We start from the raw sequence: 15,811 nt of genomic DNA on the forward strand, positions 1-15,811 counted from the left end.
TGTAGAGGAGGTGTATTGGATACCCTTTCTCTGATTGGTGGGCTTGAAGTTATGTCATCGTGCGTGTCTACTTTCATGCATGGCCTTTTTGATGCTGAAAATGGGCCCAAAAAAAAAAATTGTGAGAAGCTGCTGTGAAACTCTACTATCGAGATAATTGTTTTGAAATTGTATGATGCAAAAATTTAAAAACGTTTGAAATAATTCATATACTTTTAAGATGGGATAAAAGAAGTAACCAACATAAGAAGAGAAATAATTCCACCACATAATAATCAGAACTGAAAACAAAATTTAATGTTGCAAGCATTGCATGTAAGAGAACTTAAAGAAATTGATATTCAAATATTTCCTGTATTTCATAAAAGTTGGAAGCAGCAGTACATCATATCAAAACTACAAAAAGCTATGACTGCTTTAGGCTGTGACAACCACTGGATACTAAACTTTGGCAACGATAACGGACATCTTGAACGATTACAAAATTGTTAGCACATGACAACAACCGTTGTGCGTGGTACAGTATGCAGATAAACGACGATTTTTAGAGAAGTAGCCTGCAGGTGAAACGCAAACAATTACTAGCCATAAAGAATATTTAAAGAATAAGACACTGCGACGGAACCGTGAAGAACAAAGAGTTGAACCAGACGACTCATTTGTTTTGATCTCTTGCAAAACTGAATCTTCCTGTACATTTCTCACAAACGTCTTTTCCTATCTTCTCTGTTATTAGAACAATGGCTTGTATCTCGGTAGAACAATGGCGTGTATCCCGAGATGATGGGCAGATAAGATAACTGCAGCAGATTATGCAAAGAATGCTAGTAGAGCCACTACAAGACGTCGAGCTATTGTGGACTGGTATTTTGGGCGATAGTCGTCCCATCAAGAGACGGCGTATCTTCCTTACTAAGCTGCTGAGGGGAGCTTTTAATCGTTTAGCTTGTATGCATCGTAAGGACGACTACACCATAGTCTTGACCCTGCCGACTTCTCGAGTACAGAGAAAAGACATGCATACTGAATCTACGTCAAAGACAACATGATAGTTAAGAGCGACGAAAGGTCTAGGACCTTCTTCATAGGCAAATTTTATAGCACTCTGAAACGATCTCTTTAATGTTTGCTCGTCTTTTCTACCATGTGTGAGCTCCAATCCCATTGACAAGGTGTAGTGGACGAAAGTAGGTAGGGGAAGCTGTGGTAAAGATTTGAATTAAAAGGCAAAGCACGTAGGCGAAGCTTGTAAAATGCGAAGGGCTGCAGCAACATTTACAACGTAGCTACGAAAAATAAATACCTTGTATAGTTTGATTGCCTGTGAAGCGAGCACCTTCGTTAACCGGACGCTTCCCCAACCAGATTTCCATTCGTTTAGCCATTGCAGCAGGATCGCAGAAGGGCACTACATTCAGTTGAATGAAATCACGACTGTGGTGTCAAGCAAAGAAATTGAGACGATGCGGCGAATTCCAATCAAAGACGAAGAAATGGAGCTCAATCAAAGACGAAGAAATGGAGCTCAATCAAAGACGAATTCCACAGTGTAAGCTTCCTGCACAGCGTTCTCTTATAATCTACATGACTTTTTTAAATTGGCTAGTCTCTCAACACGTAGGAATCCCTCTGCGCTTTGGTAATACGAGAATCTACCAACTCACCACTGTCATGAGTTTCTTGCATAACGTCGCTCAACCTATTTTTGTTTGTCTTCGGAATCCTTGATGCAGAATTGGGAACTGTCGAATTCTTCCTTGTCTGCAAGCAGATTGTCGTCGACTTCTTCTTTCACTGCAATCAAGCTTGCTTCGTCTAGCACATCACTCATCCGAAAATCAGGATCCTGTACTTCCTACTTGACTTCAACCAATAATTCTCCACCTGCACAATCGCAAAGAAATTTGTAAGCTAAATACCATATATAATTGCACGAGATTGCTAAGATTACTGCCTTCTAACTACACGCGTACGACGAATCCCACCAATTCTATTTTCCACTTTTTCTTCGCCACTTCGCCAACGGGTATGTTACCAGATTCCAAGTACTTTTCGAATTCTGCAAGGAAGGAAACAGAAACAGATATCAGACTCTGCATTGAAATGTTTATCTGAAGTAGAAGATGAAATTCAAAGACAAACTACCCTCTTCAAACTTGATGCTATCACTGTCCATGGATTCTGAAGGGATGACTGGCTCCAAGGCCATCGCAAGGATACGGAACAGATTTTTGAAGATCAAAAGTCGATTTCGAGGCAACGTAACGACTGTAGAACAAGGTGTATGGACTGACAATTCGTAAGCGAGGCACTCCCTGTTATATCTGTGCTTGTCGAGACGATCTTCGAGTAGCTCTTCGCAAATCCAGGTCGATGTTTGCTGGCAAGTGCAAGGTTCTACCAATAGATGAATGGCACAAACACAGAATACCATAACGAGAGATCCAACAGCGCTGGCAGCTCGATCCACCCATTCATGGACACCTCCGAACGGAAAAGCAGGGATAACCCAACAAAATAGGTGGCCTCTCCCCTTCATAGCATTCACGGCTTCTTACGTCCACGAAAAGCTACCAAACCTTCGATTTTAATTCGTTCTTCGACGTCTGAGCTGCCAATCGACTCTCACCTCCACGAAAAGCTGGAAAACCTTAGACTTTCATTCGTTCTTCAACGTGAGACCTGCATCGATGCACTGCAATTGGGATGTTCCCGCTTGAAGTTTCCGTCGTGTCTGGATACCGAGAAGACGGAGCATGTGACTCTCCTTCTATTTGGAGAAGCTGAATGCATGCAGCTTTTTCCGGGATTGGAGGACAACTCTACCAAATGACGTGAGAGTTTACCTGGCAGTAGCAGATCATGGCAGGAACAGACGCTTGCCCAGAATACAGCGGCGCAGTAGGACGAGCACGTGCTTTGTGATTGGTTGTACGATTACGATAGCCTCTCCCTCCAACGAGTAAAGCTCCGAACGTTGCGGCTATGGCGTCGTCTCTCTCCATCCCCTTTCCTAATTCCTGCTCTCCTACCCTCTGCTCTTCTCCATCCCACTCGCACCATCCTTTTCCCTTCCCTCTCTTTCTCTGCCTCTGATTTCCCTTCTTGCCGTCTCCTCCGCAGTTTCATCCGTCCATAGTTGCATCAGTTTGTGGAATATACACTCCCTTCGTCGTCTTCCCTTCTGAGATCTCATTGCTTCCGACTCCAAATCTTCCCCTCTTCCAATTTGTCGAAAATTCCTGTCCTGCAGCTCGCTCCTTTCCTCACTGTACAGTATTCGGTCACTTCGAACGACTGACCTGACTCTGCTCTTGATGGAAGGAAAAAAGACGGATGTCGATTTGTATACCGTCCTCGGTGTGCAAAAGAGCTGTTCTGCTTCGGAGGTCCGAAACGCGTATAAAAAATTGGCCATGGTACATTTCTGCTCTGCGCTTGTGAGAAATACAACACAGACACACACACACACACACACACACACATACACACATACAAAAAAAAACAAAACCTAGCACGCACAAGAAGGGACTCCTTGAGAGCTCGAATGCTCCGGCAGATTGTTTAGGTTTGGAAAATGTGACTGAACAAGCGTGACAATTTTGTATCATGGGTAGAAATGGCATCCCGACAAATGTTCTGCTGGAGATTTAGCACTTGCTGAGGCGAAGCTCAAGTTTCAGGCCATACACGAGGCATACATGGGTACGGGAGTCATTTCCTCAGAGAAATGTCCATGTTCCATGAAGCTGAATCTCGCTTCTAATTTGCTCGTTTTTCAGTACTCTCGGATGACAACAAAAGGTGCTGGTACGACGCTGGACTGTATGAAGCAGACGAGACACTCGAAAATGCAGATTACGTAAGTTTCTGCTTGCCGGCTGATGCTGCTTCTGATAGTTTGTAGGTATCCTTCCTTTTCTGTGGCCTTCGGAGAGTTTAAGAGTCGCTGTTCACATCAAGGTCGTATTATGCTTCCGTTGCTATTCAGGGAATGAAGGATTTTATCCAAGAGCTCGCGGAAGTTACGAGGAAAACTCAATCACAGGTTGGTTGGCTCTTGTCTACGTACATCATCGCCCTCGCCCTTTACGGCATGGGTACGGATGTTTTTTCTGAAGGCGCATCCCACCGCGGGCTCTGTATCTATCCATGGGTTGCAGGAAAAGTCAAGTTTGATAATTTAGTTGCGTGTTTTGGTTTCGGTTTCGAATACATTCTCAAAACAATGGGCTTGAGCGTCAAACCTAAAGAAATCACTTCCTACAAATTTTTATTCAAGCCCGCATTTTTTCTCCTGCGCCGAAGTAGTATGTTAGTTGTAGTGGCTACATCTTCCTCAGAGAACAGATGTGAACGACCAAGAACAGTTGTGAATTTACACCTAGTGGACGGTTCTTGTTTCCCCCCGCGCCCCCGTTTTGGGTTCTCTCTCTCTCTCTCTCTCTCCCTCTATAACTGAATATTTCTTCCTTCCAAATACTCTGTACTCTCATATGTATGCAAATACGTACGTACGTACGTACTCACATTTTTAAGTGTGCGTGTATGTACATACATCTCTCCCCCCCCCCCTTTGTATGTGTGTGTTTTGTGTGTGCGCGCGCACTTGCGCCCACTGCCACCTTCACGAGAAGAAGCCCTTTAGCTCAGTTAGTTGCTATATTCTACATTCACATAGTGATACTCTTTTCATGTGTAACTCTGCTATTGATCATTTGCGCAGGATCGATCGTTTCTCACACCTTTTGGGATATCTCAAAGAGATTACTTGTGGCTATATTATCCCCTAGAATTGCTGTTATGGCATGAGATTCCTTGTACTCAATTGAGATTTCATTTTTGCATCTGAGAGAATTTGAGATTAATTGTTGAAGATGGCTGGCATATGCAGAGAAGTAGATGTGAGAGTCTTGGGGAACTAAGAGACCTTTTTATGAATATCTTTGATGGAGACATTTTCAATCAAGTCCGCGATCAGAGGGCTTCATCGTCAGACCACTCTTCTTCCAAAAGAACCTTACAAGAAGAGCACCTTTACCACACTGCCAAACTTGGAAGCTTCCAGGCAACTGGCTTTTGTGTCGGAGTGAGTACTTCTCAGATTCACCTTACCAACTTTGCGAAGGTCATGTTAATTATGTACTTATTGTCTGCTCTATCTCAGTCTAATGGAGCTTCATCAAGCGGAGCACGTAAAGGAAAGCAAAAGTTTACCAGGAAGCACAAGTCTGGGCATTTTGAGGTAAAGCTTCTCACATTTGTGTTTGACTATGAGGTCTTCTTGCAGGAATATTGTCAATGAAAAGTAACTAATGATCACCTATATTTAAGTCTCATACTATTTCAAAGTGTTAGGAACCCTGGCATGCCTTTGTGTGCACTCTTATGCAAGTTTGAGCCTGAGGGTTCATGTGACAAACTGTGTAGACCTGCCACCTGTAGGGAAGTGCTCTCCTAGTCAAATTTTAATTTGCTACTGAGTTGAAATGGGATTGATCTGATTTCCTTTGGGGCATCCTGGGGCGCACACAAGCATTTTCTTACACAAACGGTACCCTGCCATAGCTACATATGCAATCCATAGAGGTTATATCAGTCATACTCTGACTTCTATTGTCAGAAAAAAAAGGAGTTTGAAGAGGCTGTGATCGGGTTATGTAGTGCAAGCGTTCAGCTCAGGTTGAATGATGTGCAACAAGGGAAAATGGTGGCTGGATGGATTATAGTTATTAGTTGCATGAAATGAAACTTTTGTTTCAAGCACGTTCCAAATTTTGAAAAAAAGGGGTGTTTTTGTCACTTTAATGGGAAATTGCATGCATTACAGTTAGTGATCGAGTTGTGTCTCATGCAGGAACTTACATATCACAAATAAGATTCCTTCCAATGATTTTCGATAGCAAAAACATTGTAATGTAATGATCATACATGTGATATGAGGTGTGTGATGTGTCGATTGCCAAACTCTATCACATCCATTTGTTAAAATTTTGAAAGACTAGCACAAGCAAACCAAAAGTACCTGGGCTATGAACCTCGAAGAACCGAGTAGACACATTGCTAAATTGCTTAGCAAATCCAAAAGTCGTCCAAACTTGGAGAAAAAAACAATAGCAGTACGGGGCATTGTGTTTTAACAGTAGCTGAAGACTAAGCACACTGAATGGTCTGACCATTGAATGCAAAAGTAAAACTACTAGCTATAAAACGTCCATCATTGGACTGAGGAATTCAAGATCGAGAATAACAGAAGTAAAGACAACTATTGAGAGAATATATAGTGTCTGCCATCTGGTCCTCAGTCTGTAGACCTCCGTTAAGGGGGGAAACTCAAGACTCAAGTCCACTGATGATACTTCTACTCTGGATGAAGGTACTAAAGTTAAATTTCTTTTGCTTGTAAGCGTAGACTCTAGAGTATACACAATCGAGTGTCTCCAAATTTTTACTTAATCATGTGCATGAATGTGCATTCAATTCAAATTGCTCCTTTATAGTTGTATGTACATTGGGAGAACTCAAAAGCAGCCTGCTGCAAGGGACAGGAGCAGTGGCCAAATGTTTCCCACCTGATACTACATGTCTCTCGCTATCTGGAAGGCTAAACTCCTGCAAAGGCTCCTGCAACGGACCAAGGCATCCTCTAGTCACTGCTGTGCACTGTGCAGTAAGGAACACTCCTTAGCAGTCTACCATCTGGTAGTCAATTTGGCATCCTTACTGTCATAGCCCATGGCATGACTCAGCTGCCTGTGTGGCAGCCACAGCAGCAAAAGGCAGACGCAGCAGTTCCAGGAGCCATCAGCGAGGCAGCCATGTGACAGCAGCAGAGATGTGACAGGCCCAGAACAGGTCGGGCAGGACAGCAGAAGGCGGCATCCAGTCAGCTGCTGGCATGTGGCAATCAGATGTGCTCCTGACTAGTTCGGGCCAGGCTCGTCGGCCAGGGTTCAGATCTAGTCCACCGTCTTTAGTCTGGTCGGCCTATTTAGGCAACAGTTGTGCAATATATCTTATGGATATCCAGTCTATTGAGGAGACCAGAGATATTGGGGGGGTCCGAGGCTCAGGCGGAGTTGCAGTACTCTTCCGTTCAGCACTCATTAGTCTGATATCCGTGGTCAGACGGGATGTTCACGCCCGTTACCTATGGCTCCGCTTACGACGCCCTTCCACATGCGACCTTTTTATTGCAGTCTGCTACTTCCCCCCTTGAGACATCACACTTTGCACGGGTGCTACGCGAGGATACGGGGGTATCCCCCTATTTAGATCTCCACCCAGACATTGTGGAGTTTGCTAGACGCGGAGAGGTCCTCCTAGTTGGGGATTTCAACGCACGGACAGGCACACATCAGACATCCCTCCTGGATTTCCACTCAGATCCGGTCCTATTACCTGAGATGGACATAGAGGACTCGGGCTTCCCCCGCTCCTCGGCCAACAGTCGAGCCCCCATTACTGCATATGGGCAGGCTCTTTTGGATCTTGGACGTATACATGATCTGGTCATCTACAATGGACTAGATCGGTGGCCCACCTCCTCTGGTTTCACATGTTTCCCACATGGCGGAGGAGCCAGTGTCGTCGACTACATTTTGGGATCTCTTGCTTTAGCCTCACAGATCACTGACTTCCGTACCGCACCCTTATCCCCAGGAGCCGACCACACTTACCTTTTCTTTCATCTCCTCATGCCTCGAGCCCCTTCCAGCCACACTCCGCACTACACCACTTATCATGATATACACTTTGATCATAACCTCTCACCTGACTACTCAGCCCACCTAGCCTCTCTCCTCAGACACATAGACACCATACCCTCTCTAGATCACCGAGCCGCCCTCATCACCCACTCTCTCCACAATGCAGCCCGCCACATCTTTCCTTACACTACTCGGTCTACCCGCCCCCCACCCGTTGGCTCCACCCCTTGTAATAGCTGGTATGATGACGAACGTAAAGCCTTACGCCCCACACTCCGACTCACGACCCAGCGAAATGCTAGGGCTGACCCACACCTCACCCGGGAATATCGCCGCCTAGTCCGTCGCAAGAAGCTAGCCTTCCTGCACCAGAATGAGGATACGCTACTAAACATCCTGTTCAGTAGCAACTCCAAGGATTTCTGGAGGAAATTTCTAGAACGCCGATCCCCTACCCCCCTCACAGACACTTCCCTCTGGCACTCCTACGCACGCACACTCTATGATATCCCTGATCAGCCCCCTCTTGACCTCTCCGCCACCCCCCGCCCCACATCTTGCACCCTTTTCACAACCGAGGGAGTCACCCACGCAGCGCACAAGCTTCACAACGGCCGAGCCAAGTATCATGAGGGCCCATGCACAGAGTTTGTCACCTATGGTATCAAAACTCTAGCCCCTATCCTGGCAACGTTGTTCAATGAAGCTGTCTGCCACGGATTCCCTAGAGCTTGGACCCTGAACACTATCACACCCATCCACAAAGCAGGAGATCCCATGGATCCAGGGAATTATAGGACCATCATGATTGGACATGTTATGTCCAAGATCTATGCATCAGTGTTAGATGGTGAGGTCAGCACTCGCGCAGAGATACGAGGCCTCAGGGCATCTGGACGGGCCGGTTTCAGGACGGATCACTCGACTTACGATCACATTTTTACACTTCGAGGGATCATTGAGGAGGCCAGACACAGGAGACAGAGAGTATACTGTTGCTTTGTGGATTTCTGCAAGGCATTCGACATTGTTCCTCAGGCCCGCCTTGTCAGACGCTTGCAAGAGTTAGGTTACGACTCGGAGGTTATATGGGCGGTAGTAACTCTCCATGAGAGGGTGACAGGCCGGGTCAGGATTGGTACCAGCTGGACCACAGAGATCACGAGCACTATAGGGGTCAAACAAGGATGTCCCTTGTCATCGACTCTATTTGGCCTCTACATCGACGAGCTCGAGACCACCATTAGGACACTCGGAGGTGCAAGCTGCTCTCTTGCGGAGGCTATCATCCAGATTCTCTTATACGCAGACGATGTAGTACTACTATCCTCCTCTGCTTCTGGTCTTCAGCGACACCTGGATGGACTTCAGATCTTCTGTGATACCCACGACTTGAAGGTGAACCTTGGGAAAACCAAGGTCATGATCTTCAACACCTCCCGACCCACTATGCACTGAGAGCAGTTCCTCTTCGCCGGCGACCCTGTTGAGATAGTCGAGTCTTATACATACCTGGGCGTTGTATTCTTAGGCCCGATCTTCACGATGCGCCCGGCCATGCAGGCCAGGATCAGTCGAGGCTATGCCGCTCTTGCCAGACTGGAGCAACAGTGCTACCACTCTCACTTTCAAGACCCGCGGACCAAGTCTCTTCTTTTTTATTCCTTGGTCCGCCCAGCAGGTATGTACGGCAGCCCATGGTGGGGGGTCGACCTTTCAGACACAGAGTGGACACGCGTCGAGCGCCTACAGATACTGATGTTTGCTCGGATGATCCGCAACAAACCATCGGTACCTCATTAGATCATCTTAGCAGAATTCGGCGCCTCACCAGTACAACTTGAGGCGGCCTTCCAGGCTATCACTTATCTACACAGGGTCAGGGACTTCAGCTCCTCTTCTGACGGTCGCTTCCGCCTACCCTGGCTAGCCCTATCCTCCTCTATGGCCTTATCCGCTGATGGGGACCAGCGATGTTGGTATAGAGGCCTTTCCAGTTGGTTCACCCAACTGGGCCTCGACATGGACCGGTTGCCTCCTTTTCAATATAGCCTCGACGCTCCACCATCCCCTTTCTCCCCCACTGACCAGGAGGTCAACCAGATCATCCGAGAGGACCTGCTCCAGCTTCACACCTGGAGGACTTGGTTTCTTCATCCCGAGCTTCCTGTGAAGCTCGATTGCTATCGCCGACACTGCCTCCAGATCTCACAGGAGGGTTTCATCATGCCCCCGGGCTATACATAGATTCATCTACCGCATGCGCTCCGGATTTCACTCAGCCAGTTTAGGGTTTCGTCACACCGATTATGGATCGAGAGTGGACGCACAGAGGGTATCCCACGAGAGAACCGCATCTGCCCACTTTGCGACCTACAGGAGATCGAGTCGGAGGAGCACTTTGCTTTCAGATGTCCTATCTATTATGCCATCCGAGGCCGGTACCACTGCCTATTCCGCGACGGATTCGGCCCCCTCACACGCATGCTGCAGTTCTTGGACCAGCGGTGCCTAGTCGCTTTCTTACATGAGATGACCCGCCACCGAGATGCATCCCTCCGGGCACGACAGCATGCGCAGCCCACACAGTGTGAGGACACTCAGCGACCCATCATTGATTTCTTCCAGTCACAGGATACCTCTCCTTAGTCTAGCCGATGACGCGGACGTGAGTGAGAGCCAAAGCCACAACAGCTACGCCAGCGGATAGACTCACACATCCGGGTCCATGACATCCCTTCTATGCTCTCAGCACGCCCTATTGGGATCACTGTCGCTCTCATTCTTCAACATAGGGCCTCTCGCCGCCCCCGACGACCGAGCTCGACTAGGCAGCGTGACGTCAGAGGCCAATCATCCATCGCAGGGTTTTTTCGACCTCCCATTTGACGGGCCCTCTATGATTGGCCTCTGACGATCACCACATGCATATATATATATTTGTATCTCCCCCCTTTTGCTCCTTTTTTTTTTGTGCCATTTTTTTGTATCATCTGGAGATAGATACACATTTTTTGCACCAGGACTAGACACACCGTCCTTCATAACTTTTTTGAAGAAACGGTTGGGCGGACCGTTTTGAGACCGCCACCGTTATGCTCATTGTACTAGTTATCTTTAGTCTCATAGACCTTTACGGTCTCCCGAAGACTTTAATAAAATTTCTTTCTTTCTCTCTCTCTCTCTCTCTCTCTCTCTCTCTCTCTCTCTCTCTGCTAGCATTCTTGCTCCCACACCCAGCAGTTAGTATGGGCACCGGTAGTGAGAGAGTGATGTGAGCTTCTTACACAGTAAGCTGCCTACATTTCTGAGAGAGGATGCAAGTTCCCTTGGTTTGCAGAATCTTTCCCATCTGCCCATATAGCCCTTGACATCTGTCCACACTAGCAACACACGCTTGCCATGGCCCATGAATCATGATTCGAAAATGTCAAGTTAAAGAATTGAGCTTTGCTTGTAAGTATTGAGTCTCTCATGGCTGCCTGTCAGCAGGAAGGCAAGTGTCCTATTTTGGGAGCATGAAACCTCAAATAATCCTGTACACAAAATCTAAGGCAAGATTACGGCCTTAGATTTGTAAGTAACTGAGAATGATGAGAAAAATGTCTACGAGGACTATCCTAGCTGCTTTTTGGTGCATGCTTGGTCATTTTGCTGCAAAATTTCTCAGGTCTCTTGTGTGACAAGTTAGCATATCTGAGACCAGTTCACCTCGTCTTTCTTTGCTTAAGCGATGCTGAATTTAATATGCTTGAGCTGGCATTGTACACTAGATTCTTTGCCAACCTACTCGGTTTTTGCAAATAATTTTATGTAGATCCCTCATGTCCATAACCAAGTTTAGCAATTTTTGTAAAAACAGATTTTGCTGCGATATGCTTAGCCTTTACAGATGTGCCATTGTGGCCTATCTCTTGCAATACCAAAAGACTGCCTGTTCTTAATGGAAAATAGTAGTCTGTTATAGATTTGTGTGTATCTGCATCGCTGGCCCAGTAAGTCTATTTTGTATCAGCACTTCTAGGCAAGAGCTAGGCCATTTCTTGTGATCGAGTCTGGCCTCAATCTCTTTAGGTCCAATATCAACACTTTTATGTTACGTGTCTCTCTTGTGATTTGTGTGTCTGTGTGAGAGAACACATGCTCACACAATTGTACATACCCACTTGCTGTCAGGCTGATGTTGTATCTTATTCCCTGCTTCCTATGATGAAGTTGATGGTTTGTAACCTTTGTCAGTTCAATATCGTGAGAAACAGATTGCACTTCTGGTTCAGTTTTCATGTGATGAGTCTGAGCATACTTTTAGTTTTGTCTGGAGACACGATGGTTTGTAAGCATTGTCGTGGCTGAGTCTTCCAGTCCAGTAAACTGAAACAGGCTTGCACATGGATGTGAAGTACTAGCAGTAGCTATTGAATCAAGCAAGCTTGAAGGGTATTGTTGCCTTCAATGTTAGAGAACTGCAATGTAAGTGGTCAAGGTATGTTAGTGAACTGATATGTAAGTCGTCAAGGTATTTCTACACCAGGATGTAGTGTTCTTTATCCTGTATGAGACTTTGCTTTTCTTCTTTCGTGCTTGGTTCTTACCATCTTTCTGATTCCTTTGCTTATTGCAAAGTGCAGGCTGATTCATGTTCTGGCTGTTATCCCTGTTTCATGTTTGTGAAATATGCAGGCTTCTTTTTCAGATTCATAAACAAAGACCTGTACTATTTCGGAAAGTTATACGATATCAGGAGGAGGATGCATTTCATTGTGCACCTGTAATTTAGCGGAGTGTGCAATTTGTTTGGAACAAGTTTGCGGTGGGGAATGCACAAACTGTATCCCCCAACTTTATCTGTGTATTGCTCATTCTAAGTTATTATTTCTATGGGCTCAGATAACTCTGTTGGCTTTGTAAGAACCCTCTACCATGGTCTTTGAGTTGTGAATCTCAGGCAGGGTGGGCTTTAGTTTACATAGCGAGGTGAGAGGATGTAATTATAGTAGTTCGAGAATTCAAGTTGATATTTACAAATTGAGGCTTTGTGTAGCTGATGTACTTTTGTGGCAAATTAGTCTACTGATGGATTGTACTTTAAAGAGAATGGCTCCTCCGTGAAGGTACTTGAGCTCAATTCAAATTGATTCATGACTCTCTCCTTTGTGAAGGTACTTGAGCTTGAGGATAATAGCAATTTGTTAAGGTAGTAAGGAAGGGCAATTGAGCTTGAATGCCAATGCCAGCTTAAAACACAATTTCCCTTAAGCTTCTGAACTCTTGAAGTTTGCTAAAAAAGTTTTCATTGTGAAAAAACACATGGCTAAAGACCAATTCAAGAATAGTGACATTGTGAGGGAAAATCGTAATTGCAAAGATCACGTTCTCTTTTTGGCCTGCCACATCTCACAGGGAAGCCTAATTGATGGCGGCCCCAGCTTGGAGAAGCGAAACTAATTTCCAATCCTTTTTTATCCCCGCCCCGTATTTCCACGTGATCTCCACCTTTTTCTCGCTCTTTTTCTTTCCAAGTCCCAGCTTACTATTTCACTCCCTACTTTTCCTCTCCCAACTATTGGTGGACTCCCAACTTACTATTTCACCCATAGGGCAGGCCGTTTGAATGAAAAAAGTCATTCAACTTGTTTAAAGCAGTACTCTCTCTCCATGTACCTAAGTGTGTGTCTCTATGTATCCTTTTTTTTGGCAGTGGAGACGGTTGGCCGTGGAGATGGTTCCTAGTACTGAGTAGTAGTTTTTATCTATGTATCCTGCTTGGTATATGGAATGAAGCAGAAGATTTTGGGAACCTTTTTTTGTGGGTGGTTCCCCCACCCTTAACCCTCCTGTCCGTTGTGAGACAGGCTTAGCAAATAGGATGGGCCAGAATCTGAGGATAAGGACATGTCATCATATGGAGCCTGATGAGGTTGCAACCTGGGTGGGGGAAGGTGTTTAAGAGCTTCTTGTTTGTGGATAGGCTTTAGTGAAATAGGGCTTAAAAGCTGCAAGGGGCAGCATGGATGGAAGCAGGCCATAGCACTAGAGGGAGAAGGAAAGTGGCAATGGTGTGCAGGTGGATTTGAGAAATGATAGTGCCCAGGGGATGACGGCTTCTGTGTGCGCGAGAGAAATGTGTAGATCAGAGAGATGTAGGGACTAGCCTTCTCCTTTAGTGCTAGCCTTTGTCATGGGTGAGTCTGCCCTTGATCTCTAGTGTCGGCAAAAACTTAGTATGAAGATCTTTGTGTAGATGGAAGCAAGTACGTGGGGTGTGTAGATATGTATATGTGTGGGCATATGTTTATACTATGGTCTATGCTATGCATGATGGAGTTTATGGTTTTCAACCTTGTGACTGTCATGAGATGGAAACTGCAGTATGTGTTGTGTTTTAGAGGATGAGTTTGGGCATGTTCCTGGATTGATTTAGATATATAGATGTAGGAGCAGCAAATTGTGATTTTTGGATAGATGATAACAGTGATTTCAAAGTGGATGGAAGTGGTTGTCTAAATGATGGAACAGACTTACAGATTATTAGGTTATATAGATGGATACGGACATCAATGGTCATGGAGAAAGTAGAGTATAATCTAGTATGAGACTAAATTGATGGAAAAATGAGTACGAGGATGATGGATAGGTTGGGAAGGAGAGAGAAGCAAAGCAAGATATTTGCTCATAAAAAGTGGATGGATAGGAGAAAAGGAGGATGCATGCTGTGCACTAGAGGGGGGTGGGGGGAGGATGGGATGGAGCCTCTTCTTAGGCATCTATACCGAGTTGCCATTGGAGGGCGAGTGCCTCCTTTGCCATGTGTCACAACTGTTTTGACCTTTCCATTCCAACTAAGTGAAGCGACCTACTGGTTGGGATCTCCTTATGAGAGTTGGTTTATGTGAGTGCAAGGCCCACTCATGTAAGCGCTTTGCATAAATTCCTATAGCATGTATGGGGAGTGTTTTGCATGCATAAACGTTGAATTGCATACTTCTCATATAGTGTGTGTGGAAGATGAAGTTCATTGGTTTAAATAAATGGCAAGCCTACTAATAACTTAATTGAAGAGATAGAGGCAAGGAAGAGCTATGTAGTTGAGAAGACTGTACAGAAGCTAATATGGCATAGGTGAATTGCATACTTCTCATATATAGTGTGTGGAAGATGAAGTTCATTGGGTTAAATAAATGGCAAGCCTACTAATAAGTTAATTGAAGAGATGTAGGCAAGGAAGAGCTATGTAGTTGAGAAGATTGTACATAAGCTAATATGGCATAGCCTAGAGTGATGTTTTGCTACTTGCATGCATGTATATTACTGAATGGAAAGCACATTGGAAGATTGTTAAGTCTCTATTTTCCATTGGTACAATGAAGGTCAAATAATTTGTATTTTGCATGGAAAAGCATGAGACGAGATTATTGAAGATTGTAGATTGCATTTTACACATGACTACTAACACTTTAAGAGGAATATCTGAATGGAATTTGAAAGAGAATCCATATCGACATGAAACGGTAGTACCCTAGAACTACTCTAAACTGTTATTGCATGTGATGAACGACATGAAACTTCAAGCAGGATCTTGCTTGTTGGAGGATCTAACCTTTAGAGCTACAAGTTTTGGAAAGCGAGTTGAGAACTCTAACTAAACAACCTCAACACTAAGCCATTAAGTAGAGAGTAACTAAATGCCACCAAGCACACAAGTCCGTAGAATCTATAGGAGATTAAGGCCACCAGCCATCGAAGATAGCGCGAGTCTCCATCCATAGAGGTAGCGGGGATTAAGCAAGACTCTCGGGCACCATATGTATAAACCACCACCATGTGAAAGGGTCCCATGCAAACAATCCACATGTTGCTCACCAACCTCCACACTTTTGAAGCTTATGAGACTTGCCTTCTTCCAACCATTATCTATCCACTTGTAAACTTTATGAAGGATTATAGTGGCATGGATGGACATGTGTTTTTCAACTAATATTAACTAGAGGACCACAAGTCGCGTTGAGGATAAGCAAAGGTTTTGGTCCTACTCATCAAATCTCCCATCATGCTACATCTCTCTGTATAATATGTATTGCCATGCACACATGCGTGATAGGGGC

The 15,811-nt window shown here is 45.2% G+C and overlaps 1 protein-coding gene across 4 annotated transcripts; it reads left to right on the plus strand.

The window, feature by feature from the left end:
* Window positions 1-2,961: 2,961 nt before the first annotated feature.
* On the plus strand, window positions 2,962-12,848 carry LOC147894640 (uncharacterized). Of its 4 annotated transcripts, none has more exons than XM_087384995.1 (7): window positions 2,962-3,419; window positions 3,618-3,705; window positions 3,783-3,862; window positions 3,992-4,048; window positions 4,895-5,089; window positions 5,168-5,245; window positions 12,338-12,848. In XM_087384995.1, exons 1-7 carry the CDS (start codon window positions 3,318-3,320, stop codon window positions 12,479-12,481), a joined length of 744 nt encoding a protein of 247 aa, XP_087241121.1. In that variant the 5' UTR covers window positions 2,962-3,317; the 3' UTR covers window positions 12,482-12,848. The 4 variants fall into 4 exon arrangements, with proteins under 4 accessions (XP_087241121.1, XP_087241122.1, XP_087241123.1 ...); XM_087384996.1 differs by having other exon boundaries at window positions 12,390-12,734; XM_087384997.1 differs by lacking the exon at window positions 12,338-12,848 and adding an exon at window positions 12,090-12,289.
* The last annotated feature ends 2,963 nt before the right edge of the window (window positions 12,849-15,811 follow it).

The sequence above is a fragment of the Dipteris shenzhenensis genome, chromosome 14, assembly GCF_047967505.1.
Source record: "Dipteris shenzhenensis isolate YYH24624 ecotype China chromosome 14, Dip_SZ_1.0, whole genome shotgun sequence".
Lineage (NCBI taxonomy): Eukaryota > Viridiplantae > Streptophyta > Polypodiopsida > Gleicheniales > Dipteridaceae > Dipteris > Dipteris shenzhenensis.

Coding starts and splice junctions, on each gene's coding strand:
- LOC147894640 (XM_087384995.1), top strand. CDS start 3,318: ATGGAAGGAAAAAAGACGGATGTCGATTTGTATACCGTCCTCGGTGTG. Junction 3,706..3,782: donor CATACACGAGGCATACATGG/GTACGGGAGTCA, acceptor CTCGTTTTTCAG/TACTCTCGGATGACAACAAA. Junction 5,090..5,167: donor CAACTGGCTTTTGTGTCGGA/GTGAGTACTTCT, acceptor GCTCTATCTCAG/TCTAATGGAGCTTCATCAAG.